Below are 19,225 nucleotides of genomic sequence, written 5' to 3'. Positions count from 1 at the left end.
TCAAGCCGGACCCGTGCGCCTTCCGTGACTTAGCATCGTCGTCGGCTCCCCTGCCACTGAGAGCCATTCAGCTGCTGTGCCCTAGCTTTTCCTCCTCTTTGGTAAGGCCAAATCAGTGCTCTCAATTTCTTTTGCCTGTAAGCTAGATCAATTGCAATGCACTGATTTCCAATCGCATTCAGGGCTTTTGATCTACCCTAGTCGGTTCCAAGGTTCCCCTGCACGACGTCTTTTCTTTTTCCAGATCGCTGATCATCAGGTAGCTTGCCCATCGTCTCAATTTCGTACCTACATTGCTTGCTTCCTAGGGTTTCGCATCTATTAGATATATCGTATTTATTTGTATATCCATCTATTCCATTGTGCAGCGAGTCGATGCCGTTGAGGTTCTTGTGACAGTTGGCAGTCAACTCAGAGCCAAGCTCGCGGGTAAGGATCGAGACCAAGCCTCGGGAGTGTCAGTTTGACAGTTGATCTTCATTAGCGGCAGTTCATCCTCTTGTCAGATCAGATGGCTCGCACCAAGAACGTTGGTGGTGGCCCAGGTGATAATGATCGAAGGCCCCCGCCTCGCAAGCCTACAGGACCGAAAGGCAAAGCAACAAAGCAAGTGACATCCAAGAAGCGCAAGTACCCCGACGCAGAGACAGCGAGAGCAGCTGTAGTCGCTGAGGCCACAGAGCGTGCTGAGAGAGGTGGTGCCCGCAGTGGAGTTGTCATAGCAGATCAGCTGGCACTAGATGCGTAGGGCAGACTGAGGGAGATTGAGCGACTTCATGGTAGTCCACCTGGGACTATCATGATGGTAGGACATCGTCTTGCTATTGAGGAGCCTCAGTGTCAGGGGGAGTCTCAGTAGGAGCCACAGCAGCAGCCCCCACCAGCAGAGCCTCATCCAGCTCAGGACACTCAGGAGGGCCAGTAGGCCGAGGAGACTAAGCCGGCACCCTAGCTACGCCGCTCTGGTCGTACCAGTGCTACAGTTCCACTGAGGCCAGCTACACAGCGCAGGGGTTCACGCCCACCGCCCAGACCATAGGGTCCGCCTCCAGTGGTACACCTCGACTTGAGGACCGCCACAGGCAGACAGGTTCGCCAGTTGAGGTTTGTTGAGTTCGATGTGTGGTTTCCTCTGAGGAGGGATGAGAGAGCAGCAGAGGGGTTCTACATGCCGCTCTAGGAGGATTTCTATAATGCCTATCTCAACAGTGGGGCAGTGTTCAGATCTCAGAGAGTCTGCAATTTAGAGTCTATTGTGGCAGCAACTGGAGAGCACATCCACCCCTACTTGTCATATTTGCCGGGGCTCACAGATCTGATTGGCCGGACAGGAGTATATGTACCATCTTAGGTTCGACAGTTTTATGCTTCACTCTACGTTGATCCGCATCACAACTTCATTCACTTTGCATTCAACGGCAGAGATTATAGGGTGATGAGTTTCAGGGCCTGGGAGATACTGAGACTATAGGATTAGCCTGTCAAATTGCATGAGGTATGTTATGGACAGCAGGAGCCTCCCAGGCGTCCTCATGGAGGGTTGGTGCCCCCTATAGATCTGGTGCGACATTGCTTCAAAGAGCCCTTTGGTGAGGGGTCGAGCAGGAACCCCAGTGACTTGACTCCTACAGCTTGTGTGCTAGAGGCCATTACTAGGAGGACACTACTTCCCAGGTTGGGATATAGAGAGGGTCTGACTTGCTTATAGCTCTGGCTCCTTAATGCCCTGATGCAGCAGACCGTGTTCGATATTTGGGACCTCCTTCTATCAGAGATGGAGGATACTATTGCTGAGGGCTTCAAGGGTCGCAGACAGCTTCCTTATGCACATTGGGTCACTTTCTTGATACTCAAGTGTGTGCAGGTCAGGACCCCTGAGATGGTTGTAGAGTACAAGGCTGCCACCATAGAGTTTCCCGCATATAACATGGCATAGAGGATCAGGCATAGCACTCCACAAGCACCCGCTCAGCCCAGTCGTCGTCCAGATGTTCCAGAGTTAGCAGCTCAGTAGGACGAGATCATTAGAGGCATAGCCGCTATAGAGGAGGAGCAGCTTGAGACACAGCAGGGGATGACCGAGTCCAGTGATAGTTCGGATGATGACTATCTGCCGATTCCTCAGATGCCTCCACGCAGACATGATGCAGAGGCCGACAGTTCTAGCTCAGCTCCACCAGCACCGCAGACGGACCCCGCATTGATTGCCATTCTTGAGCGGATGCAGCAGGATCAGGCACAACAGGCATAGGAGACCGCTGCCAACTTCGCATAGTTCCAGGCTCATCAGGACGAGTTCCAGAGGCAGCAGCAGCTCCTCCAACAGCAGCAGATGCATCACCAGCAGTTACTCATGCAGCAGTAGCTTATGGGATTTATGCAGCATGTAGTGATAGCACTTGGGGCCCCACTGCCACAGCCTTCGCCCTAGCTTGCTCAGCCTGCCTCCACCACGACGACTCCAGCTGTATAGCCCAGTGGGCTTCAGAGTCAGGGACTGCCTCCAGCTCCATTTGCTTCACCCACAGTTCAGGTGTCCCAGTGGTTGTCCTCACCCGTGGTTGCCCCGCAGTTCACTCCATATCACACGGGTTTCTCACCGGAGCAGTCACCCTCGCTATTTGTGCCTGACACGTCAGTCTCCAGGAGTCTTGGAGCATCTTTCAGTGAGTTGATCGGCATGCCTACACCGCCTTATATGCATACCGCCGGTCCTTCTACAGCAGCCCTAGTCGTAGTGACTACTCAGAGGCTCCCCTCGTCTGTCACCTCTTCAGATCCTACGACAGACGTACTAGCAGCTTCATAGGCAGCACCTGCCCTAGCTCAGACCTAGACCGCTTCAGCGACACTTCCTGCTACAGAGGGTCAGTCTGTTCAGAGTTCAGGGTCAGATGATGATGGTGCCTAGTTCCAGCTTGCTCCACGTACTTCAGCGCCCGACTCATCCGCTGCAGCCCCGCCGACCGACCCTTAGGTTTTGGTGTTTGACGCCAAAGGGGGAGAGGGTTCGAGTATGTAGACTCAGGGGGAGTTAGTTATCTAGTATTAGCTTATTATATACATTTGGAGTTTTATCTGTGTGATACACTATTACTATTATGCATTCGTGTGTTACTTTCAGTGGGAGATTGTCCGCCAGTCCGAGCTTCTGCATTAGGACGGATTGCGCCTGCAGTGTGGCGTTGGCCGCCCGCGGCTTGGCCGCAAGACGACTGCTCCTCCTTGTTAACGAGCTCACACTAGATGCGGAATTCTAGTCGTTAACTCATAGAACAGAGACATTCTAGGAGTAGTAACAATAGAACCAAACAATTGAAACAAGTGACAATACGTGTAACACAGAACAAGAGATGAAATTGTTGAATCGTGAACTTTAGAATGACAATGATACAGACAAATACAACTCAGGCAGGTAAACCATGCACCTGCTATTGGTTTCGCTGCAATCGATGAAGTTGAGGTAGTGGCGCATGGAGGCCGGCAGGTGAGGTTCCTCCTCCTGTCCTCCAAGGGTGCTTCCAGATGAATGTCGTCGTAAGACGGTCTGGTCGTATGGCAGAAGAGGTGTATCTGCAATCGTCTGCTTCTTCATCAGACCCACTGTACCACATCCTCCATGTTAATGTTGTTGTTTAGGACTAGGACATATGGCAGGAATTCTAGAGTGTTTTTTTCTATTTTTTGCTTGAAGTTTATACTCTCATGAATTTTGAATTCTTTAAACATATTTAGGCTTTGTTTTTCTCCAATCTCTCAACATATTTCTTAGAGTAGAGTTCTCCATGATTTAGTGATCGATGGGGAAGATTTGTTTTGTTTACCTGGTGTCCGTGTTCCACTTGAGAAAGTACACCACTTACTAATTTATAGATGCAAAATTATTGTTGCTCATCCATAAAGCGTGACCCTTCTTGCATAAAAAAAGTGTTACTACTGCTATATTCATCTGTATTGTGTGCTCAGAATATGGATGTTTGGAATAATAGTTCTAATATGGAAAAAAGTACCACTGTTATGTTCATCAGAATGGTGTGCTTAAAAGATGATCTTTTTGTTCTAGTGGTACGATTCTTGCTTACCGTGTGAGAGGTCATGAGTTCAATTCTTGGAATCACAATCCCAGATGAAAAAGTGATGCATTCATGTATGGCCACTCCTCTCTCTAGCAAAACTATAACACTATTTTACTCTTTTTGGCGGTAGGCAACCTGCCCGTCCACAGCAAAATGCATAAGGTGACTCCGTTAGTCTCAAAATCTACCAACTCAATCATCCAGGTGTGCTCATAGGGGTAGGGCATGCATGCGTGCAGGTTTGCAATATAGATAAAAATGATCAAGCAGTTTTGTCAAAAAAATACTGAGCGGAGTGGCCATACATGATCAAACTATTTGTCAGAAAAATTATAAAAAATGATCATGTGTAGCTCAAACAGTTTTGTCAGAAAAATAAAACAGCGTATATCTAAAACTGATCAATAAGTATATTTGAGCTACACAAGCAAAATGATCAATAAGTATATTTGATAAAACAGTTTTATTGCTCATTTTGCTTGTGATATATTTCGTCCTCTTTGCGGCTCTTCGCGCTGCTCCCGTGGCCCCCCAGCGTGCGGGGGAATCATAACACGGATTAGTGGATTCTAGGTACATTAGTATGTAAGTTTAATCGTGCCCTTCAAATTTAATCCGTGAACTTCAGCATACCAATGTTGTACACACACTCTATTTCAAACTAGAGGTCACTTTAGCATGGCCATATTAGTCAAACTTTGACGAGCTTTTTGGAGTACCTTGTTAACTCGTAGAATGGAGATATTCGAGGAGTAACAACAAAGAACCAATAAATTGAAACAAGTAGCACAGGATATGAAACTTTAAACATAGTTTTACCATAGATAGATACTCCTAAGTTCAGAATGACTTATTCGAACAAGTAGCACTGGATATGAAACATTGAACATAGTTTTACCATAGATGGAAACTCCCAAGTTTAGGATGACTTACAAGTGACAAGAGACATTTGTAACACAGAACAAGAGAAGGAATTGCATCGTAAACTTTGGAATGACATGATACAGTACGGATACAGCTCAGGCAAGTAAAAGCCTGCTGCCTTGGGAAAAGATTAACACCTCGGAGGCACTTTTTTTGCCATATGTTTCGTCATGCTTGTTCAAGCAAAATGCCAACGCACGGATGGTGGTAGGTGAGGTTCCTCCAATGATGCTTCCGGAGGAACATCATCGTGAGACGGTCAGGCTGCCTGGCAGAAGAGTTTTTATCTATTTTCATCTAGTTCTTCTTTGGACCTACTGTGCCACACACTCTATGTTCATGTTCCTGTTCAGAACTAGGACATATGGCAGCAATTCTATAGTGGTTTTTTTATAATACTTTGTTTGAACTTGATAATCACGTGAATCTTGACTTCTGTAAATATATCCCGGTTTTGTTTTTCTCCAATCTCTCAATACGTATCTTAGAGTACAGCTCTCCATGATTCATTGATCCATGGGGAAGATTTGTTTCGTTTACTCGTTGTTTGTATTCCACTTGAGAAGGTACCAATTAATTTATAGATGAAAATTTCTCGTTGCTGATCCATAAAGTGTGACCCTTCTTGTATAAAAAAGTGCTACTACTGCTCTATTCATCCGTGTTGTGTGCTTAAAATATGGTTGTTTGGAATAATAGTTCTAACATGAGTAAGGTAGCACACAGCCATATTCATCAAAATGGTGTGTATAAAAGATGATCTTTTTGTTCTAGTAGTAAAATCTTGCCTGCAGTGTGAGAGGTCCTAATTAAGTTCAATTCTTGGAATCAGTCACTGTTGAAAAGCAATGCATTTATCCATGGCCACTCCTCTCTCTAGTGAAACTATGAAGCTGTTTTTTAAGTAGTAGGCAACGTGCCCGTTGGCAACAAAATATGTTTGAGATGACTCCGTCAATCTTAAGATATACCAGCAGATTCTCTTAGTTAAGGTAGGGCATTCATGTATGCCGGTTCACAACAAATATCTATAATGTGGTTCGAAAAAAGATATATCATGAATTTTTACAGTGCCATACAGGAAAATATTCATTTCGCAAAGATTTTTTTCGGTATATTATAGCCATCAGTGCATAGAACGCACTGTTTTTTTAGAACACTAACGGTGTGGAACCTGGACACTTCATTGACCATGGATAACATTTTTGCCATCAATTACGATATTTCCTACTTTTTCTTATTCTCTATATAGAAAAAGCTTAGTAAATGCCTGCTGCACCAGCAGGTAAAGGTGCATTTATAAAACATTTATAAAGTGGTATTTAAGACCACCTCTGTAAATGCTATTTATAAAGGCAGACAAGTATTTTTTTTAAGGAATATAAAGGCAAACAAGTTAATACTTCTTCTTTTTCATCAGTTTATATAGGTAGCCTGGCCGACCGCCTCTACAAATGATTCATTAACAAAAAACCATTTGATAAATATGGTTGGTTGGTATTGCCTCTATAAATCGAAAAATCCACCTCTAAAATTGCCTTTTGTACTAGTTGTAACATAGATATTTTACAAAAACTACGAGTCAAACTAAAATAACATGTCCCGAGTTCAATTCTCGGAATGTCCTTTTCTTCTATTCTTTTTACCTTTTTCTTTTTTTCTTCTTTCAATTCCGTATCGCAGCAACAGCGAACAGTCACCGTACAATTAGAGGGAGTATCAAGGCTACAACATGGCAATTCACAAATATTATATACTAGTTTTTTTTTTCGAAACATTCACAATCACAATCATATATACTGTTATACATAGTGAACTCGTCCAATCAAAGGATCATAGCAGCTACAGGTTAATCGAGGTGCTTTTCTTCCTCGTTTACAAATTTACAACCGAATTCTTCAGATGAAAACGCAAATGCATGCATGCACGCGTGTGTGCACGCCTGCACGGCCACTCCTCCCTTCTCCCTTCTAGTGATGGATGGCGGCGCCGATGGAGAGGAGGTTGCTGGCGAGCTTCTGGAGCTCCTGGTCATGGTCGGTCATGACCGACGGGATGCCGTGCTCCTGGAATCCGTCGTCGCAGGTGGTGATGTCCGTCTCCACCGAGTCTAGGTTGGTGTGCGCCGTGTCGACGTCGCCGCGCTTGAGCGCGTCGTCCACCGAGTCCAGGCTCGTCTTGATGTCGCTGTACGACGACGTGCACGAGTCGAGCGCGTCCTTGGTCGTGGCGTCCGTCCCCGGCACGTTCATCCGGTCCGTCGCCGCGTTCATAGCCACGATCACCTTCTGCCGCACCGCCTCCATGGCCAGCTTCAGCACGCCCACGCTGTCCGTCGCCGCTGCCGACGCGGCCCCGGGTAGGCCGCCGATGGAGGACTCGCAGTCCTCCGGGTACTCCGTCTTGGCGCACACGCCCTTGATCACCGGGCTCAGGATCTTGGCGATCGGCCTCTTGATCATCCCCGAGAACGTCTCCATCGACAGCTTCGGCTTCCCCGCTACCGGCTCGTTGGGCACGTTCGCGTACGGGTCAGGGGTGGCAGAGCTCTTGGCCTGCGGCGGAAGCTCGTCGGGAGACCCACCGGCCATGGGCTGGCTGCTGACGACCTGCTGCTTTGAAGATAAGTACGGGTTGGGGGTGGCGGAGCTCTTGGCCGCCGGCGGAAGCTCGTCGAGAGAACCACCGGCCATGGGCTGGCTGCTGCTGACGACCTGCTGCTTTGGAGATGCGTATGCATCCGTGGCGGAGCTCTTGGCGGCCGGCGGAAGCTCGTCGGAAGCGCCACCCTTGGGCTGGCTACTGGTGTCCTGCTTTGGGGATGCGTACGCATCCGTATTGGTGGAGATCTGACGCTCACCTCCGTTGGGCTTGACGTCGGTCTTCGAAGAAGATACGTATTGGCCGGTGGTGGTGGAGACGTCGACCGGCATGGCGTCCTCGCTGGATTTTTCCTCCTTGGGAGACGACACATATTGGCCGTCCGTGGAGACGTCGACGGGCGCAGCGTCCTCCTCCGAGTTCTCCTCGGATTTTTCCTTCTTTTTCTTCTTCTTCTTCTTCTCCTTCTTTTGCTTTTTCAGAGACGTGGCTTCCTCCGAATCGCCGGATTTCTTCTCTTCCTTGTTGAAATATGCAGATGCATCCGAATCGACAGATTTCTCCTGCTTTTCTTTCTTGGGAGATGTACTGTCCGAATCATCATCAGACTTATCCTTCTTGTGTTTCTTGCCAGATACAGACTTCTCCTTCTTTTCCTTCTTATGAAGAGATGCATCTTCGTCAGAATCGTCAGTCCTCGCCTTCTTCTTCTTCTTGGAAGACGTGGATACATCAGAATCATCAGATTTCTCCTTCTTTTCCTTCTTGGATGATGTGGATTCATCATCCAAATAATCTGACTTCTTCTTTTCCTTCTTTACCTTCTTTTCTTTCTTATGATAAGCAGATTCATCCGCCGACTCATCAGATTTCTCCTTCTTTACCTTCGCAGGAGCTTCCTCCTCCTCCTCGTTAGGAACTAGATACGCCACATATTTGTCGGGTTGGTCATCAGCAGTGGATGTCGTGGCCGTTTCAGCTTGTTCTTCAATGGGTTTCTGATTATAGGTGTCGGGGATCATCTTCGGAGTAGCTTGCGCGTCCAAGATCTGCTTCTTGGGCTTCTTGGCAGCCTTCTCCAGTGGTCCATATCCGTCGAGGGACAGGGGCTTGATAGAGCCTCCATTTTCCTCAGCGGGGGTACCAGCTTCTTCACCCTTGCTCACCGCCGGGACCAGGGGCACGGTGGCGACGACGGCCAAGAGGAGGACGAAGGAGAGGAGAGGCGCCCTCATCGTGGCCCTGGGAAGGAGGGTGCAAACGGTGGTGGCCAAAAGATTGGACGAGAGGTCGGAAGCGAGACGAGGGATATTTGAATCCGGAGGGAAAGGCAGCGACTGGCCACATTTGGCGGGAGATGGGAGGGCATGCAGCTCTTGGATTTTCCCGGGAAAGCATGGGGCAACGGCAGCCATAAACCTGTAACTAACAGAAGCCTTGGGATCACACATTTACCGTCAGAATAGGAGAGACAGGAGGCGAGGAAATTAATGTACAACAGGAAATAGGCCCGGTTGCAGTTTTTCTGTTTGGGTGGCAAATGAGCCGTCCAGCAGACATGTGCCACCAGTAAAAAGGCATGTTGTTGACACTAAAATTTGGCTCTAGATATATATTTTACGTGAGGAGATATAGCCAAATTTGACATATTAAGGGGGTGTTTGATAGGGCTCTTCCTTGGGCTCCTCCTGAGGTCTCCAAAACGGTTTTGGCTCCTCTTTTTTTCACTGAAAATGGCTCCTCCTATAAAACGTTTGGTATCGTTTCTCTGGACGAGCCTAAGCTGGGGATAGGGAGAAGCCCTACCAAATAGGCCCTAAATTATGTTATAATAGAACCACTAGTGTGATTAATCAGGTTGCTATATGTAAATTGATAATGATATGTTACGGGCATCCGTCCTGTGACTCCCGTCCGAACACGGCTGCGCTGCGCGCTCCGCAGACGCGGGACGGACTCCGCTCGCCAGCGCCGCACCCCGCTCATCGGACAGACTCCGCCTATGCCGCCCTCGCCCACGATGCCCACTGCTCACCGGACGTCCGCTCGCCGGTGCCGCCCCCGCTCGCGGGACGTCCGCTCGCTAGCACCGCTCCTGCTCGCGGCTCGTGGGACGGACTCCGCCGGCGCTGCCCCGACTTGTGCTACTCGCCCACACCGCGTGCCTCCCCCACCTAGACTCGCGCCTCCCATCGCAGCCACACTCCATCTTACTACCGTGGCCACTGCCGAGGTCCGTGCCACCGACGAGCTTCGTACCAGTGACCTCTGCATACTCTGTGGCATCGAGCTTCGCGCCGAGGCGAGCTCCACAACGATGAGCTCCATTTGTCCAAGCAGCAAGGTGACTGTTGATGCAAAAGTGGATCTGCAAACACAAAGGGCTAATACCCGAATCGATATCCAAAGCGTGCCAGTCGATTTGACCTGTTAATCGACAAGGATGAAGATACGAACACTTTAGTCCTGACAACAGCGATACGCCCAGAAGTCACGGCCAAGAGGTGCTCACGCGGAACTCGAGAATCGCCGAAGGTCGCACTGAAACGATGCAGCTCGCCGATTCAATGAGAACTCGTAAAAAAAGAAAAAGTATGCAAATTGACGAAGTCGCCGAAAAGTAAGTAGATGCAAATAGGAGTAAAAGTTGGTTTTGATGTTGATTGATATATCTCTTACATTGCCCCTTACTCCATATTTATACCCTGATCTAAAGAGACACAACCAAACACAACTAGGACACCAATCCCATATCTAAGGAAACACGTGACTCTTACATGAATCATACTCTAACTAATATAGAAAAGGAAATCAACTTCTATCTATTTCCCTGTCCGCCTCAATTACGATGGAAACCTCACTGTCCTCCTTCCCATCGGCATACTCCCTATTTCATCGGCAGTAGTCTTCAAGCCTTCCTTCATCGGCATATTCCCTGTTTCATCGGCAGTAGTCTTCCAGCCTTCCTTCATCGGCATATTCCCTGTTTCATCGGCAGTAGTCTTCCAGCCTCCCTTCATCGGCATTGACAACAACACCTCCAACCTCATCGGCAACGTCCGAGTCCAAATCAACCTTTCCATCGACCATCACCAGCTATCGGCAACCATCTTTACAAGCTGGCTTTCATCGGTTATCAAAGTATTCAATAACTTTCCCCTTGCCGATTAGTCCACTCGATTATTTTGACACGTGCAAAAAAACGGTGTCAACACATGCCCCCCAATTTCGGAGTATAAAACCATTAATGCTCCGAAATTTACTCCAGATAACGCTTGCCTTCGCCCGATTACCGTAACTCATTCTCCAAGCCAAAACTTGATTTGTTATCAAATCCAATCAAATCTAATCTTGATTCACGCACTTCAGTAAATATCGCACAATCGCCAACCACTCTTGCCCTGATTATGGTTAAGATACCGAAGCAATAACCCATCGGCAAGATCTTAACATGATAATGCTGCCATTTTCAGAATTAAAATATCCTGTATCGATATCCCTTCCAAGTCATGATTACTTGTCATCAACTCATCTGTACAATCCCCTGATTATCGTGCGAACAGTTACCATATCCTTCTGAACCGTCTCGACCTATATGCGCGCGATATAGAGATAAGTCCAAAATACCCTTACTCCGGGCGGCTTATAAATAGATTTCTCCGGAACCCTCATTTTCTACTTTCAGCCTCCAATCCTCGGCATTTTCTCTCTCCGGCGGCGACTCCGACGAACAACCGCGCGACCTCAACCAAGGAGAACCCTTCTCCGGCGCTAACTTCAAGTTTCCTCAGGACCATGGCCATCAACTTCGACGTCCCCGCGGTTCGCTCCACTTCCATTACCCTTTACTTTAATCTTTTCGCAAATTCATTCAGTCGGTGATTTTTCCTTTCTTCTGTTCTCTGGATTCTATAACCTTAGGAACTGCGCAACAAATTAATTATCCCAACCGATCAACCGCACGTCCAATGCCTCGGTCCAATGGGCAACCCAGATCCAACCGATCTGATCAATGCAGAGGTTAACAGAATCCCCTTTAGAGCCCAAAATTTTTCTCTGAATTTGTGGAAAGACACATTCCGATCTTGGCCCAAAACCACCAAGGGGTGGAAAGATTGGTACTTGAGAGTTAATAGATCGATGCAAGTATACTGGGCAGAACGAAGATTAGACCAATGCATTAGGCTATCTATTACCGATATGCAGAAAAATGAATCAATGATGATTGCAGCTGCTTATTTCTGGTCAGACACGACCAATACTTTTATGTTTGGACATGGCCCAGCCACTCCTACCCTTGCCGATATCCATATGCTTACTGGCTTGGACATCTCAACTGCCGATGAAGGCTCCATCTATGGTAGAAAGCCTGAATACAGGGTAAATACCCGCAACATCGGCGGTTGGACAGGATACATTCAAGAATACCAGAAGACCGGGACAGTTAACCAGAGGGAACATGCCACATTCCTGAATATGTGGTTGGAAAAATTCATCTTCTGTGGTCGATCAGTAGGACCAACCAACGCCTTCCTCCCTGCAGCTGAACTTTTGGCTAATGGCGTAAGGTTTCCTCTTGGCTGATACCTTCTGAGCTCCACTTATCATCTTCTTCATCAAGTGTCTCAGAAACTTTTGCTCGGCGAACCCATCGGCAATCTGGGAGGCCCGTGGTGGTTTATCAACATGTGGCTGAATGCCCATATGCACAAACGTTTGCAATGGGACTTTTTTGCTCAACAATTCCCACGAGAAATTGCTGAAGACTATGTGCTTGGGGATGATGAATCGGCAACACGCTCACCCTTCAATTTTGGTGAAGCCATAATTGTCCTTCCTGGAACAGAAGCCAACGAAGACCAAATCGGCAGATTCTTTCAAAGCTTCTACAATGGTCTTTCTCGTGATCATAGGGCCTGGGTGCCTTATATTGACGAAGACAACAGATTCCCCCTTCTTTTCAACTTTGCCGATAACACTCTGAATCAAGATAATGAGCTCATGATGGCTATCATTACTCCCAGGGCAATTCCAGTAAACACATTCGGCAGCGGGAAAAATACCAACATTACTTATGAATTTTACAACCCATCGGCAGTATCCCGCCAATTGGCTTTTGGGCAATTGCCAATCAAACTCTGCTTTGCCGATGTGATCAAACCCAGGGAAACAATCACCTGCGGAACAGATTGGAACAAGGTAGTACAACTCTCCCCCGATGCCGATACTACAGATGTTGATATATCCACCTGGACACCAATATCTTTCATCACTGAGTCATATAAGCAATGGTGGCAAGAGTGGAAAGAACAACTGTTCGCAACTTCTGCTCACACATATCGGCACATGATCGACCCTGAATACGCCATCCCTGACGACGCGGTAAGTTTCCTTTAACTCCCTTCTGCTTTTCCCTTCATATATCAGTAACCGATTCTCTTGTAACAGGTTAACAACCCAGCACCATCGGTGAGCAAAAGTGGGAAACCCTTCAATCTCCGGCCTATTTTCCCAACATCGCTGATCGGCTACAACGCTCCCACCTTAGCCGCTTTGACCCACCAGAAGATTCGTACCAAGACCATCACTTCCAAGTCCAAATTGGCTACATCCAGGGCTACTCCATCGGCTGCTGCTACAACCTTGGTCAAAGCATTTAAGGTAACAACCTCGTTTATTTTTACTTATGCCGATCACAAACTGTATTAACCTTAATCATCAGGGGGTAAGAGCTACTACTGGATCGTCATCGGCAATTCCGCCGATATCAAGCACCACTTCCTTCGATGAACCTTCAGAGGTAGCTTCTTGACTTTACATTTTACTTGTTAAATATCATCTCTTACACTTGTTTTGCAGCAACAATTGGGTACATCGGCAAACGTACCAGATGTCCAAGCTTCACAACCAACAAGTGTCGATGCCCCCCAGCCCATCGTTGCCGATGCCCAAGCAAAACGCAAAGCTTCAACAGATACTGAAGCACAGCCAAAACGACAAAGGTCTATGCCGATCCCTACATCTGCCCCAATGTCATCGGCCGTCATACCTCAAGAGCCCACCATCGATGAAGTCACAGAGGATATCCCATCGGCAAGCTCAGCCGATCCCCCACACGACATACTCCAGGTTGCTTCCTCCAGTCAAGCACAAGAAATTGCCTTGAAACAGGTAAACCGATCAGCCTAGTTGATTTACAATACTCATACTTACCCCTAACTGATCTCCCTCTCTCTCTCTCAGGAACAAGACTCCCCGAACAGCCTATTTTCCTTTGCCATTGATATTTCTGACGACGATGGAGAGGAGACAAGTTCTTCTCTTGCACTGGGAACAATATCGGCAGAGACTAAATCCAAGTTGGAAACCCTCCTGAACTTGCTACAACAAGGTACCGCCCAACTGGTAGATGACTCGGACCCCGCAAAGGCAATCTTCAAAACAATTCGGGGCCAGGTCCCTGCCGATGTTGAAGAAGTACTCTTCCCAGCAGCTCACCTAGAAAGCCGCCAACTGCAATATCAACGGGCCGCTCAGCGCATTGCCGATAGAGCAGCTCAGGCTCAACTCAAAGAAGAGATGCTACAACTGAAACAGATTGCCGATGAGAAGCACAAGGGCATCGGCAACTTGTAGACTTCGGGCGCTGAACTTAAGCAGAAAATCTTAGATTTATCAGCAAGGAAGATGGCTCTATTGGCTGAACTGAAAGAAGTTGAGGCAGCCTTAACTCATGCCCAACAAGAAGAAAGCCAGCTACCCGATGCCATCAAGACCCTTCAGCAAGAAAGAGATATCCAAGCTCGCAAAGCTTTAGCCATGAAGAAAAAACTCAAGCCTGTGGAGGGTGCCGCCGATGACGATATCAAGGAAATGGAGGAAGCCGACCAGATTCGCCTGCGTGCGATATTAGCTATCCAATCCTTGTTGAACGTGTAATCTTATTTATTGTATCGGCACTTTATACTTTTATGCATCTATCCAGATACTAGGGTAATATTTCTTTAAATATTTTCCATTTATCGCTCTGGGAAACACAACCCCTTCGAGGGTTTCTAAAATATATGCATTACCAGGAACAGACTGATTTATCCGATATGGACCTTCCCAATTAGGAGACCACTTTCCAAACTTTGAACTTTTAGTCCCAATCGGTAAAATCAATTTCCAGACCAGATCTCCATCGGCAAACTCTTTTACTTTCACCTTCTTGTTATACCATCTAGCTACTCTTTTCTTATTTTCTTCGATACTAACTAAAGCCCTTAACCGATGACCCGCCACATCTTCCAACTCATCCTTCATAAGAGTATTATAATCATCGGCTGTCAGCTGATCTTGAGAACGTATTCGTCTAGAGCCAACCTTAATTTCCCAAGGCAATACTGCATCGTGTCCATATACTAACTGATAAGGCGTTACTTTGGTTGCACCATGACATGACATCCGATATGACCACAAGGCTTCATTTAATACTGTATGCCACCTCCTAGGATTTTCTTCAATTTTGCGCTTAATGAGTTTGATGATCCCTTTGTTAGAAGCCTCAGCTTGACCATTAGCTTGAGCATAATATGGAGAAGAATTTAAAATTTTAATTCCCATACCTACAGCAAACTCATCAAATTCTCCTGATGTAAACATAGTGCCCTGATCGGTAGTGATAGTCTGAGGAATACCAAATCGGTAAACAATATGCTCTTTCACAAAATCAATCATATTGACCGATGTCACCTTTTTTAAAGGAATTGCCTCAACCCACTTTGTAAAATAATCGGTAGCAACCAGGATAAATTTATGTCCTTTACTCGATGGCGGATAAATCTGACCAATGAGATCAATAGCCCATCCCCGGAACGGCCACGGTTTGATTATAGGATTCATAGCCGATGCAGGCGCTCTTTGAATATTACCAAACTTTTGACACTCCTGGCATCCTTTAAAATACTTAAAACAATCTTCAAGAATAGTCGGCCAATAGTATCCATTCCTTCTGATCATCCATTTCATCTTGAAAGCCGATTGATGTGCCCCACATACTCCTTCATGAATTTCACCCATCAAGCTTTTCGATTCATCATTGCTAACACATCTAAGTAAAACTCCATCTATAGTTCGATAATATAATTCATCATCGAGGAGCACATATTTGGTAGCTTGGAACCTTATACGTCTCTCAACCTTTCTATGTGGATCCTTTAAATAATCGACAATCTCTTTCCTCCAGTCATCGGTATCAACTGCCGATGTTAGCACTTCCTGAATAGGCTGATACCCTGAAGCATGCTGAGCTAGTCGATTAGCTTCCTCATTATGCAATCGAGAGATATGTTCAAGACGAAAACCTCTAAATCCTTTCAACAATTGCAAACATCTTTCATAATACGAAATCAAAGCTTCACTTCGGCATTCATAACTTCCAGTCAATTGATTTATAACTAGCATAGAATCACCAAAGATTTCAACAACATCGGCACGTATCTCCTTCAGCAATTCTAACCCTTTTATCAAGGCTTGATATTCAGCTTGATTGTTTGTTGCTGTAGCAACAATCGGCAATGAAAACTCATACTTCCTCCCTAGAGGTGAAATTAACACAATGCCGATACCTGCTCCTTCACCACATGTGGACCCATCGAAGAAAAGTGTCCAGGGAGCAATCCCCAGAAAGTCCACTGTATTACAATGCTGAGTGACAAAATCAGCCATCACTTGCCCTTTAACTGCCTTAGTTGATTCGTAACGTAGTTCAAATTCTGATAATGCCAAAATCCATTTGCCGATTCTACCACTTAACATCGGCATCGACAGCATATACTTGACCACATCGTCTTTGCATATGACCGTACATTCGGCAGTTAACAAATAATGCCTTAATTTGACACAAGAAAAGTATAAACACAGACACAATTTTTCGATGGCCGAATACCTCGTCTCAGCATCCACTAACCTTCTGCTCAAATAATAAATAACACGTTCTTTCCCTTCAAATTCTTGAATAAGAGCTGAACCGATAACTGTATCATCAGTTGACAAATATAACCTGAAAGGCTTCCCATGTTGAGGTGGAACTAACACTGGAGGATTTGATAAATATTTCTTAATTTCATCAAGGGCTAATTGCTGTTCAACTCCCCATACGAATTCCTGATCAGCTTTTAATTTAAGTAGTGGGCTGAAAGCCTTGATCTTACCCGACAGATTAGATATGAATCTTCTAATGAAATTAATCTTACCGATCAAAGATTGCAATTCAGTCTTATTAGCAGGAGCAATCACCTTGTTAATTGCATCAATAGACTTCCTACTGATTTCAATGCCTCGCTGATGCACCATAAAACCCAAGAATTGTCCTGCCGATACACCAAATGCACATTTATTAGGATTCATCTTCAATCCATGCTTCCTTGTGCACTCCAGTATCTTTCGCAGATCGGCTAAATGCGCTGTGATATCTCCAGACTTAATCACTACATCATCAATGTAGATCTCCACTAATGTGCCGATGTATTCATGAAAAATAAAGTTCATAGCTCTTTGATAAGTAGCACCGGCATTTTTCAAACCAAACGTCATGACTATCCACTCGAACAACCCCACATGACCTGGACATCTGAAAGCAGTCTTGGGAATATCTTCCTCAGCCATGAATATTTGATTGTAACCTGCATTACCATCCATGAAGCTGATAATTTGATGTCCAGCCGCAGCATCAATCAACAAATCAGCAATCGGCATTGGATAGCCATCCATTGGTGTGGCTTTGTTGAGATTCCTGAAATCAATACAAACACGAAGTTTTCCATTTTTCTTATAAACAGGAACCACATTAGAGATCCACTCTGCGTATCGACATTGCCGAATAAACTTTGCTTCAATTAATTTAGTTATTTCGGCCTTAATGTCAGGAAGTACATTAGGGTTGCATCGGCGCGCTGGCTGCTGATGTGGCCGAAATCCAGATTTGATAGGTAACCGATGTTCAACTATCGATCGGTCTAATCCAGGCATCTCAGTATAATCCCAAGCAAAACAATCTTTATATTCTTTTAACAAATCTGTTACTCGCTGCTTACACTTGGAATCTAACTTAGCACTAATAAAAGTAGGTCTTGACCTATCACCATCACCAATATCTACTTCTACTAAATCATCTGCCGATGTGAACCCTTGACCTAATTTTCCATCATCGGCAAACCTATCCATTAAAACTCCTCTTCAGAACCGACTGCTTGGATCGGTGGAATTTCATAATCAGCAACTCTAAGGAACTCTTTTTCCCAAGCTTCTCCTGATATGCATTTAGTTCGCTCATAAGTATCTGATTCTGCCGATGCGATGATATAAGAAGAATCACCAGGGACGACCTCAATCTTATCCCCAATCCACTGTACGAGGCATTGATGCATTGTAGAAGGAACACAACAATTAGCATGAATCCAATCCCTCCCTAGAAGCAGATTATATGCACCCTTGCCGTTGATAACAAAGAACGTCGTTGGCAAGGTTTTGCTGCCGATGGTTAATTCCACGCACACTGCCCCTTTAGCCGGTGACACATTGCCTTCAAAATCTTTCAACATCATATCGGTTTTGGTCAAGTCTTGATCCCCCTTACCAAGTTTCCGATACATCACATAAGGCATAATATTAATCGCAGCCCCTCCATCAATAAGTACCTTAGACACAGGCTGCCCATCAACTCTGCCCTTCACAAACAAAGCCTTAAGATGCTGTCTCTCGTCATCGGTAGGTTTCTCGAAAACAGCCATCATTGGATCTAGTGTTAACTGAGCTACTTGATCAGAGAGAACAACTTCTTCCTCATTATCAGATAGTGCCAAAAACTCCATCGGCAACATGAATACCATATTAACATCTGCCGATGGACCCTTATTTTTGTGTTTTACCTGCCACTGCTGACGACCAGGCTTTTCATTGGAGGAATTTTCCTCTTGGTATAAATCCTCCTGACGCTCACGTTGCATCCTCCTCCTCTGCGTCTTTGTCAGACCCTCTGGGCACCATCGAGGAAACTTGGTTTTCCAAACCGGCTGATAACAAGTCCTAGTTGATTCTACACGACGTATATTAGGGTCCCTGTAGAATATTTCCTCATCGGGAACTCTTGCGTTTGCCATCTCCTCAAGCTCCTCTTGATTCCTTGGAAAATATCCAGCGCGTTTACCAAGCCTCTCATGTACACTAAGTCTGCCCCCCAGCCGATCATGCACTGATGCTCTGCCTCTGATCGGCTCATTGACAGACGAACCCTGATTACCAAGTTGAAACCTCCTTTCTGAGCGATTGACTCCGTAATAACCATTACACTCAGGGCAATTTTCAACAGTTGGCAATTTAATACCTTCTTCCCAGCAATGGATGAAAAACGGACATCTCCAATGATCTTTATGTCGATTCCATTCCTCCCGACGTCTCACTTCTTGCTGTTGTCGATATCGGTCATTACGTTGACGCCAACCCTCCTGCTGCCTCCGATGAGTAATCACAATGCCAGATCGAGGAGGATTTTTGGAACTACTGCTTTCTCCTAGCAAACCCTTACTTTTTGCATCATCGGTAGTTATCCGATGTTGGGGGTCCACTGACGCGTTTTTCTCAGC

General features: G+C 46.0%; 1 protein-coding gene and 1 long non-coding RNA gene across 3 annotated transcripts; one reads left to right on the top strand and one right to left on the bottom strand.

Moving 5' to 3' along the window:
• Nucleotides 1-6,714: 6,714 nt before the first annotated feature.
• Nucleotides 6,715-8,858, bottom strand: LOC136482885 (uncharacterized). Its single transcript, XM_066480045.1, has one exon. It carries the CDS (start codon nt 8,834-8,836, stop codon nt 6,971-6,973), a length of 1,866 nt encoding a protein of 621 aa, XP_066336142.1. The 5' UTR covers nt 8,837-8,858; the 3' UTR covers nt 6,715-6,970.
• A 4,281-nt stretch (nt 8,859-13,139) lies between these two features.
• Nucleotides 13,140-13,911, top strand: LOC136483173 (uncharacterized). 2 transcript variants are annotated; one of them, XR_010765332.1, is made up of 4 exons: nt 13,140-13,262; nt 13,324-13,401; nt 13,461-13,772; nt 13,845-13,911. It is a non-coding gene; the product is annotated as an uncharacterized lncRNA (long non-coding RNA). The 2 variants fall into 2 exon arrangements; XR_010765331.1 differs by lacking the exon at nt 13,140-13,262 and having other exon boundaries at nt 13,271-13,401.
• Nucleotides 13,912-19,225: the final 5,314 nt, after the last annotated feature.

Source organism: Miscanthus floridulus, chromosome 9, assembly GCF_019320115.1.
Source record: "Miscanthus floridulus cultivar M001 chromosome 9, ASM1932011v1, whole genome shotgun sequence".
Taxonomy (NCBI): domain Eukaryota; kingdom Viridiplantae; phylum Streptophyta; class Magnoliopsida; order Poales; family Poaceae; genus Miscanthus; species Miscanthus floridulus.
The sequence above is the reverse complement of the archived record's forward strand: the minus strand, read 5'-3'. Positions and strand labels throughout refer to the sequence as shown.

Coding starts and splice junctions, on each gene's coding strand:
- LOC136482885 (XM_066480045.1), bottom strand. CDS start 8,836: ATGAGGGCGCCTCTCCTCTCCTTCGTCCTCCTCTTGGCCGTCGTCGCC.